At 42.1% G+C, this 10,104-nt stretch overlaps 1 protein-coding gene across 2 annotated transcripts; it reads left to right on the top strand.

Annotated features, from left to right (window-relative positions):
* The first annotated feature begins 1,355 nt into the window (after positions 1-1,355).
* LOC123134829 (brain acid soluble protein 1) lies at positions 1,356-3,478 on the top strand. 2 transcript variants are annotated; one of them, XM_044553996.1, is made up of 3 exons: positions 1,356-1,706; positions 1,787-1,855; positions 3,101-3,478. In XM_044553996.1, exons 1-3 carry the CDS (start codon positions 1,524-1,526, stop codon positions 3,251-3,253), a joined length of 405 nt encoding a protein of 134 aa, XP_044409931.1. In that variant the 5' UTR covers positions 1,356-1,523; the 3' UTR covers positions 3,254-3,478. The 2 variants fall into 2 exon arrangements, with proteins under 2 accessions (XP_044409931.1, XP_044409936.1); XM_044554001.1 differs by lacking the exon at positions 1,787-1,855 and having other exon boundaries at positions 1,401-1,706.
* Positions 3,479-10,104: the final 6,626 nt, after the last annotated feature.

Raw genomic sequence — 10,104 nt, 5'->3', positions numbered from 1 at the left:
AAAATTGTCATGCAGCGCTATCCAGGAAACAAAACGTTCGAGAGTGATATAGAGAGATGGTCTTCTTCCGAGCCCGTATGCAAATAATTCGCTCATTTTGAGTTTTTCCTCATTTTGACCAAAGGACATTAAAATGACAGGGATCAACACGAAATATGAAAGTGAACTAGAAAACATTGAATTCAACAAATAAAACAAATCACAACAATTACACAAGTTGATGTGATCTGACAAAAAAAATGAACATGTTCAGCACGGTTAAGCATCCACCGGATACAAGTACATGTATCACGTACCTATCAGCGGTTAACCGTGCTCATCAAGACGAAAATAATAAAAATTACACCACATCATTCGCATGTATACGCACATGCGGCCAACGCAATGCTAGTAATTAACTCCTCCCCTACTGTCCGCTGCTTCAGTAGAGGAAATATGCGACGAGGGAGGCGACGAGGGCGGCGGGGGCGATTGCCACCTCGGAGGCATCGCTGGTGGCAGGAGCAGCCTCGGAGGCCATGACGGCGGTGGCCGAGGCAGCGGCGATGAGGACGGCGAAGGCGATCTTCTTCATCTCCATTTCTGAAGGACGGTGGTGCGGTGGAGACCGGCGAGGTGGTGGGGGGTTATTGATCACGGTTTTATTAGCTGGGATTTGGAAGTCTTATTTAGCTTGATGATGAACGATGCTTGGGAGGGGATTTTATAGGTCAGGATGGTTGGAGTATGAGTGGTTAGGAGCAGGAGCAGGATGATCGCGCTCTTGGCAGCCTTAGGATGGTTTAACGGTGGTCGCAGAGCGGAGAGGGTCAGAGGGAGGCAAAAATAGGCATGCCATGCATGCGTTTGTAGCTGATTATTTGCCCGGTTTCCTCATCCTTAGGACGCATGTAACTGTCAAAAAAATCAGAGGAACATGTACTTTTTTTTTTGCGGGTGAGAGGAACGTGTACTCACCAGGCATGCATGCATATCTTGTTTCACTGCTAGCATCGTAACAGATATGGAATTGAGGGTTGTCTATATTCATATAGTGTAGGTCTTTCTGAAATTTTATGAAGGGAAAAATCACGGCCGAAGCAGAATCTATAGTGACATCTACTACTTAATTAATGGAGCAATTCTCTTGTCTTTGGGAACTTTGGAACCGGCTGAAGATGAAGAAAGAAATTGCAGTGCCGCCCACGACTCCACGAGACAGACAATGCCACGAATCCCCGTGACGCGGTTCGCATCACATCGACAGTTCAACGCCAAATGGTATACCCTAACACGGCCGGCTAGTCGGCTACAATAATAATTTGTTGATTACAGCTATTCTATGGTTGCCGCTAGTTCCAACCATACCAGCTCACGCACACGATAGCAAGAAGATCATTGTTGATACCGCAACTCTTAGTAGGCTGCAGGCTTATAAAACATCGCCTTCGGTTGTCACCACTCACCACGCTTCTAGTTTTCCTCCGCCGTTTCTTTCACGTCTGTTGCGCTTGCACTGCGTGGCAAGAGACGGCAAAGGAAGGATGGGGAACTGCGGGTTGAAGCCGAAGGCGCTGGGCGACGACGACGCTCCCCCGCCTGCCGAGCCGCCGACGGCACCGGCGACCGGCGCGGAACAGGAGGTGGCGCTGCCGGCGGTGGTGGAAGAGGCACAGGCACCCGCGGAGGAAGCTAGCAGGGACGTCGTGGCCGGCCAACAGAGTGAGGTACGGCGCAGCTAGAGGTTTTGTTCATCTCTCAACTGCTACCGAATTCATGTAGGAGTACTTCTTTTCTTCTCTGCTAGACTGCTACCGGCACCAGCAGCAGTCTTTTTGCTAGTAGGAGCATATGCGTACCGGCACCTGGATGTTTAGTAAGTTCATGTCTTTTCGTTCACCCTTCATTAGATTATTTTTAGGTTTTTTGGTTTGTTTTTGAGTTTGGGCGATATAGCTTTTTTTTTGAGCAATCAGCTTGATCTTTATGTGTGTTGCACACAAGCCTTTGACGCTTTGTGTGGAGTAGGCCCGTTTGCCACTCGGCCCAAGGTGATCCGAGTTTGTTCCTATTGTTTTCACTTTATATTGTTTCATCAGCTCAAAAAAACCTTTATTTCTCATGATTTTTTTGCCTTTTTTTTGTTTTAGCTTTTATCTATATATAGGTGATCGACAACTTCTTATTTCCAAGCTGAAGATCCTAAACGAGCAGTATATATTAATTAAGAACTGGGCCGTTGCATATTCTTAACCGTGTGTAGTGTTAAGTTTAGACAACTATAGAGACACAATTTCGTTTCGTGCAACTTCAAACGTCATAATGTCCAACTTGGACAACACAAAAATGACATCCATTTTAAAAAAGATGACTATTTTCAGGCAACTTATAATAGGGAGAATGTTCACTTTCTAGAATTTTTTGTGTGTTTACCAGTGGGGGAACCAATTTACTACTTCCTTTGATCCATAATAAGTGCCATGATTTTTTTTGCCCTTTTTTGTTTTAGCTTTTATCTATAAATAGGCAACCGAGAAATTATTATTTCAAAGCCGAAGATCCTAAACAAGCATTACTTATCAATTGAGAACTAGGCAGTTGCATATTCTTAACCGTGTGTGTTAAGTTTAGACAACTATAGAGACACAATTTCGTTTCGTGAAACTTCAAACGTCCTAATGTGCAACTTAGACAACACAAAAATGACTTTCATTTTAAAAAAGATGACTATTTTCAGGCAACTTATAACATGGTAAATCTTTTCTTTTTGTGACGCGCTATGGCATGACGCCCTGTGTCGCGCGTTGCTATTGGGTATTTCCACTTTGCAAGGCTGATGTCACGCATGCATCATATTCATGAGCGGGCAGCTAACCGAAATCCAATGGCCTTTGCTGGTTCACGCCGGAACATTGTAGGGAGAATGCTTGTTTCCTAGAATTTTTGGTGTGTTTACCAGTGGGAGAAGCAATTACTCGAAAGTCCTAGTACTACCACATATGTACAGAAGAAAGTGTTAAACTTCCTAGCAGCTAATAAGTGCAGTATAGGAAATTTGGTGTGCATATTCATGTCAACAATAACTTGCTAAACCATACTGTCTACTGCCACTGTGCAACAGGAGGGTACGAGCGCAGCAGCAGAAACGAAAGAACAGGACGAACCGAAGGCAACAGCGGGCACGGAACCCCCGAAGGAGAAGGAAACGGTGGCGGCGGAGGAGGCCGCCGCCGCCGCCGAACTTCCGGCGTCCACGCCGGCGACCGTCGCTTGATATCAAGTTTTGAAATGAACGTTTTGTTGTAACATGGTCCGCTTCAATTACTTTGGGTGTACAATTTTCAGAGTTTGTTTGGGACATACAGTAGTTCTGAGCTGCATTGTGGCAGCTTTTCTTTTTGCGCTTCCCGGCTTTTGATGTATACACACAGTCGCTTCATTTTCATTCTGGATTGTTGGCTCGGAGGATGTAATGGAGTTATGAATTGTCCTTCGTTGATGTACCCTGTTGTCTGTCTTATGCTGCCTAAACATATGGAATGAGAAGTGTTCGCACACGAACACGTCACCGTGTACCTCCAACACCGAGGGTGATGCACCGCAGCTCACGTCAAAGGAGACCCCTCCGGAAGCGTGGTACGCAGGCAATCCGGCAGGCGCTTTTGAGGACCCGAAACCCCACACGCCCAGGAGGGACCCTGTCAGGGCGCGCGGCGGCTATGGGCTGCCCTAGGTCAGCCTGACCGCCCCTAGGGCCTCGAGGTTCGCCGCCCTGCAATGAAGAAGACGAACGAAAAACGAGGAAGAAGAAAAACAAGGGAGAAGGAAAAGTAAAGGTAAAAGATGTAGATAGTTTTGTTCAATTGTGTGTTGTTGTTCAATCGGCCGTCACCTTTTACCTATATAAGAGGCGGATGGACTTCTCATACAAGAAAAGGACTTGCCTAGCCGTCCAAATCATCAAAACCTAATAAAACACGGACTATTCACAACCCCCGGCCCGGATGTCCGGCTCAAGGACCGGATGACCCGGCCTAGCCCAGTTTTCTGACAGCAGCTTACTGTTTTGACTCTAGAATCCACATACGACCTTGCATTTGGACGTTTCTTATATGAAAATCAACCGTCTCGACGAGACGCACAACTTTTATGTTGAACACTTTTTGATCTGAGGCCATCTTGAGGGGGTTACGGGCCGTTTTCTAAAGTCTGCAGCAGAAAAACTTGTCCGGACGTTCGGCCGATTGCCCGGATTGTCCGGCCTTTACCCGGATCATCCGGGACTTGACCCAGATCATCCGGCTTCAGTGCCAACCTTCTGGAATCTTGGTGCTCCAATTACCCGGATGATCCGGACCCCGGCCCGGATGATCCGGCCAACATTGCTGCAGCGCACGATTTTGCCTATAACTTTTACATACGACCTCAGATGGGGACGATTGTTTATATCAAAATCATCCATTTCGACGAGACGAAGAACTTTGCAGTTATAAATTTTTCCATCAAAGGCCATCTTAATTAGGTTCCATGCCATTCTCTAATCTGATGTCAACACGAGTATCTCCGAAATTGGCATATCTTTTGCACTCGAGCTCCGTTTTAGACCATCTTCATATATATCTTGATCTTCTCGAAGAGAGCCATCTCATGGTGACTTTCAACAATAAGTTTGAATTAATCTTGACATAGCTTCAAGCTACTCTTTATAACCGTGCCACTTTTGAGCGTCAACACATGCCCCCCTGTTTTTCGGTAAAGCTAGTGTTCCGAAAAATAACATGCACCGTGTTGGTTCTAAGGACGATGTCAACACTCCATCGGCCATTTATATGCTTAGGGCGATAATTATATATCGGCCATCATTGTTTTGAATCCTTGATGCAAGCTTGGGCGAAACCTTCTCAACTTCATTAACAATCCGATGATAAGGTCCCATAGATAAGTATCTCAAAGTCATCCTCCAAACCATATCGCTCACTGTTTTGCTAGGATTTTGCAAATGATCAACAATAAACTTTCTTCAATCCTTAACTTTTTGTCTGCATAAAAAATCATTAGTGGCCGAAGCGATGGACTTCGGTTCAGCCTTACCTATGTTGATGAGACTAAGCATCGGCTATTGATAGAAATACAATACACCATGATTAACATAGTAGCCGGATGCTTGCTGTGCCAATTCTTTTGAATTGTCATGCCTAGAAATATGAACAGTTTTAAAGCAACCCAAGGTAAATTTTGCATCTAGGCATACCTCAAGACAAACTACAAGTGATTCATCAAAACATTCATAACCCATGGATATTTGTTGCACTACTCATAATGAATCACCGAAAACCTCAATATGTATAGCACCTATGGCAACCAAAAGCTCCAAACTGAATAAAACTTCATATTTGGCTTTTATTATTGTGCAAAAATATTTTAAGTGGTATGAGGCTTGTTTTGGTCTCCTACTGAACTAAGGACGATGTTAGGATACTACACCGGGTGCATTGACATAATCTTAGGACGATAGATAAATGCCGGCCATTACCATGTAAACTTTATTCAAAGCACATATAGCTGAAATAAACAAATGAAATGACAAATCAAGTATTTCGGCCCTTTGTATCAGCAACAAACTTGTAGCTATTCAAACATATAGTGATTTGGTAATACCCGTTTGATACGTCTCCAACGTATCTATTTTTCCAAACACTTTTGCCCTTGTTTTGGACTCTAACTTGCATGATTTGAATGAAACTAACCCGGACTGATGTTGTTTTCAGCAGAACTACCATGATGTTGTTTTATGTGTAGAAAAGGAAAGTTCTCGGAATGTCCTGGAAATCCACGGAGGCACTTTTTGGAATTAATAAGAATTTTTGGTGAAAGAATTAATGCTAGGGGGGCCACAGCCTGTCCACGAGACAGGGGGGCACCCCCCCTAGGGCGTGGCCTCCTATCTCGTGGCCCCTCTGGACCTCCACCGACGTCAACTCCAACTCCATATATTTCGTCTCGGGGAGAAAAAAAATCAAGGAGAAAGTTTCATCGTGTTTCACGACACGGAGCGGCCGCCAAGCCTTAATCTCTCTCGGGAGGGCTGATCTGGAGTCCGTTCGAGGCTCCGGAGAGGGGGATTCGTCGCCGTCGTCATCATTAACCATCCTCCATCACCAATTTCATGATGCTCACCGCCATACGTGAGTAATTCCATCGTAGGCTTGCTGGACGATGATGGGTTGGATGAGATTTACCATGTAATCAAGTTAGTTTTGTTAGGGTTTGATCCCTAGTATCCACTATGTTCTGAGATTGATGTTGCTATGACTTTGCTATGCTTAATGCTTGTCACTAGGGCCCGAGTGCCATAATTTCAGATCTGAACCTATTATGTTTTCATGAATATATGTGTGTTTTTGATCCTATCTTGCAAGTCTATAGTCACCTATTATGTGTTATGATCCGACAACCCCGAAGTGACAATAATCGGGATACTTCTCGGTGATGACCGTAGTTTGAGGAGTTCATGTATTCACTATGTGTTAATGCTTTGGTTCGGTTCTCTATTAAAAGGAGGCCTTAATATCCCTTAGTTTCCGTAAGGACCCCGCTGAACACGGGAGGGTAGGACAAAAGATGTCATGCAAGTTCTTTTCCATAAGCATGTATGACTATTTACGGAATACATGCCTACATTACATTGATGAATTGGAGCTAGTTCTATACCACCCTATGTTATAACTATTGCATGAGAAATCGCATCCGGCATAATTATCCATCACTGATCCATTGCCTACGAGCTTTTCACATATTGTTCTTCGCTTATTTACTTTTCCGTTGCTACTGTTACAACTACTACAAAAACCCAAAAACATTTATCTTTACTTTTGCTACCGTTACTATTATTATCATACCACTTTTGCTACTAAACACTTTGCTGCAGATACTAAGTTATCCAGGTGTGGTTGAATTGACAACTCAACTGCTAATACTCAAGAATATTCTTTGGCTCCCCTTGTGTCGAATCAATAAATTAGGGTTGAATACTTTACCCTCGAAAGCTGTTGCGATCCCCTATACTTGTGGGTTATCAAGACTAATTTATGGCGCCGTTGCCGGGGAGCATAGCTCTATTCTCTGAGTCACTTGGGATTTATATCTGTTGATCACTATGAAAAACTTGAAAGACGATCGAACTACTATTTTGCCCTCAACTACGAGGGGAGGTAAGGAACTGCCATCTAGCTCTGCACTAGATTCTCCTTCCGTTATTAGTAGGCTTGTGACACCTAAACCTGCTACTGCTATGAATTCTGATATGTCGCATGTTATTGATGATGCCACTTCTGCTATGCATGATGAAACTACCTCTGTGCGTGATACTACTTTGCCATTAGGTGAATTTCTTGATGAACAACTTGCTAGAGTTAGGGGGGATGATATTACTGAAGATGTTATTGATGATAGTGATGATGAACGTTCCCCCAATGATTATGTACTACCTGTTGTTCCTAAGGGTTACGTTATGAATGAAAAAGCTACTATGGAAATTCTTGCTTGCAATGATAGATCTGATCTTAAGAAATTATTAGCTAAATGGAAGCAGCAGTCTCTTAATGCTAGAATGAAACCCGATCCTGCTTTTGCTACTTCACCTATCTGTGTTACTGATAAGGATTATGAATTCTCTGTTGATCCTGATATTATTACTTTAGTTGAATCTGATCCTTTTTATGGCCTTGAATCTGAAACTGTTGTGGCACATCTTACCAAGTTGAATGATATAGCCACCCTATTTACTCATGATGAGAAGTCTCGCTATTTATATATCCTTAAGATATTTCCGTTCTCATTAAAGGGTGATGCTAAGGCTTGGTATAATTCTCTTGCTCTTGGTTGTGTGTGTAGTCCCCAGGATATGATTTATTACTTCTCTGCTAAATATTTTCCTGCTCATAATAAACAAGCTGCCTTGCGGGAAATATATAATTTTGTGTAAATCAAAGAAGAGAGTCTCCCACAAGCTTGGGGGAGGCTTCTCCGGTTACTTAATGCTTTGCCCGATCATCCTCTTAAGAAAAATGAAATCCTTGATATCTTTTATAATGGACTAACTGATGCTTCCAAGGACTACTTGGATAGTTGTGCTAGTTGTGTTGTCACGGAAAGAACAGTCGACGAAGCTGAAATATTACTGAATAATATGTTGACTAATGAAAATAATTGGACTCTTCCCGAGCCATTTACCGCCTGAAGAACCACATTGTCTTGATAACCCGACACAGGTAGTAAAGGTAAATTCTCTCTATAGATATGATAAAGTTGAAATACCCTCTACTAAATTTCATAGCCCATGCTTAGATGAATTTGATGACTTTATGACTAGACAAGAAAGTTTTAATGCCTATGTTGGTAGAGAGTTAAAAAATAATGCTTTTGAGATAGGACGCGTAGGCGATAATCTGGTTAGAGTTAAAGATGAACTTCACCGTGTTAGCAAATATGCTTCTATGGTTGCTACTCAAGCTGAGCAAGTAATCAAAGCTCAAAATGATTTGCTTGATGAATTAAATAATAAAAATGACTTTGCTATTAGAGTGGCTACTAGAACTGGTAGAATGACTCAGGAACCTTTGTATCCTGAAGGCCACCCTAAGATAATCGAGCAAGATTCTCAGAGAAATAACTTAGAGGCACCTAGTTCTTCTAAAAAGAAGAAAAAGAAAAATGATAGAACCTTGCATGCTTCTAGTGAACCTACTGTAGACACACCTGAGAATCCCAATGATATTTTTATTTCTGATGCTGAAACTCAATCAGGTGATGAACATGAACCTAGTGATAATGTTAATGATAATTTTCATGTTGATGGTCAACCTAGCAAAAACAATGATGTAGAGATTGAACCTGCTGTTGATCTTGACAACCCACAATCAAAGAATCAACATTATGATAAGAGAGATTTTATTGCTAGGAATCACGGTAAAGAAAGAGAACCATGGGTTCAGAAACCCATGCCCTTTCCTCCTAAACCATCCAAGTCAAAGGATGATGAGGATTTTGAGCACTTTGCTGAAATGATTAGACCTATTTTCTTACGTATGCGCTTAACTAATATGCTGAAAGTAAATCCTTATGCTAAGTATATGAAAAATATCATTACAAATAAAAGAAAGATATCGGAAGCTGAAATTTCCACCATGCTTGCTAATTACACTTTTAAGGGTGGAATAGCAAAGAAACTTGGAGATCCGGGTGTCCCAACTATACCATGCTCCATTAAAAGAAATTATATTAGAACTGCTTTATGTGATCTTGGAGCCGGTGTTAGTGTTATGCCTCTCTCTTTATATCATACACTTGAATTGAATAAGTGGACACCTACTGAAATATCTTTGCAAATGGCTGATAAATCAACTGCTACACCTGTCGGTGTTTGTAAGGATGTGCCCGTTGTGGTTGCAAATGTCACTATCTTAACAGACTTTGTTATTCTTGATATTCCCGAGGACGACAGTATGTCTATTATCCTTGGTAGACCTTTTCTTAATACTGTAGGGGCTGTTATTGATTGCAACAAAGGCAATGTCACTTTTCATGTTAATGGTAATGAGCATACGGTACATTTTTCGAGGAAACAACCTCAAGTTCATAGCATCAATTCTATTGAAAAAGTTCCAACTATCATTTTTGGAGGTTTTGAATTTCTTCTCCATACTGTCAAGAAAAAGTATGATATTCTTATTGTTGGGGATTTTCATATCCCCGTTGAGGTAACTTAGTGTTATTCGAAATTTCTCCGGTTCCGTGTTATTCGGAATGAGTTTGTTAACAAGACTTGATCAACCTTGTTAGCAGGTTCATTTTGATGATCACGAGATGGATGAAACTAGAAGGCACAACCTTCTGTACCCTTTTTTTTACCTTCTATTATTTAGATTAAATAAAGCAAAAATAGTATTATCTGTCTATTTTCTGAGTTATCCATGCATTAAAAAATAGTCCGAAAATAAAAGTGCTCCAAATGCCTTGCAAATTTAGTATGCTTTTTTCTGGAATATTTGAGGATTTTAGGCACTGAAAACACTGCAGGAGGGGCAAGCACCAGGCCACGAGAGAGGAGGGTCCCCCCTATAGGGC

The sequence above is a fragment of the Triticum aestivum genome, chromosome 1B, assembly GCF_018294505.1.
Source record: "Triticum aestivum cultivar Chinese Spring chromosome 1B, IWGSC CS RefSeq v2.1, whole genome shotgun sequence".
In the NCBI taxonomy this organism is placed as follows: Eukaryota; Viridiplantae; Streptophyta; class Magnoliopsida; order Poales; family Poaceae; genus Triticum; species Triticum aestivum.
Note: the sequence above shows the minus strand (reverse complement) of the source record. Positions and strands in the feature narration are given on the sequence as shown.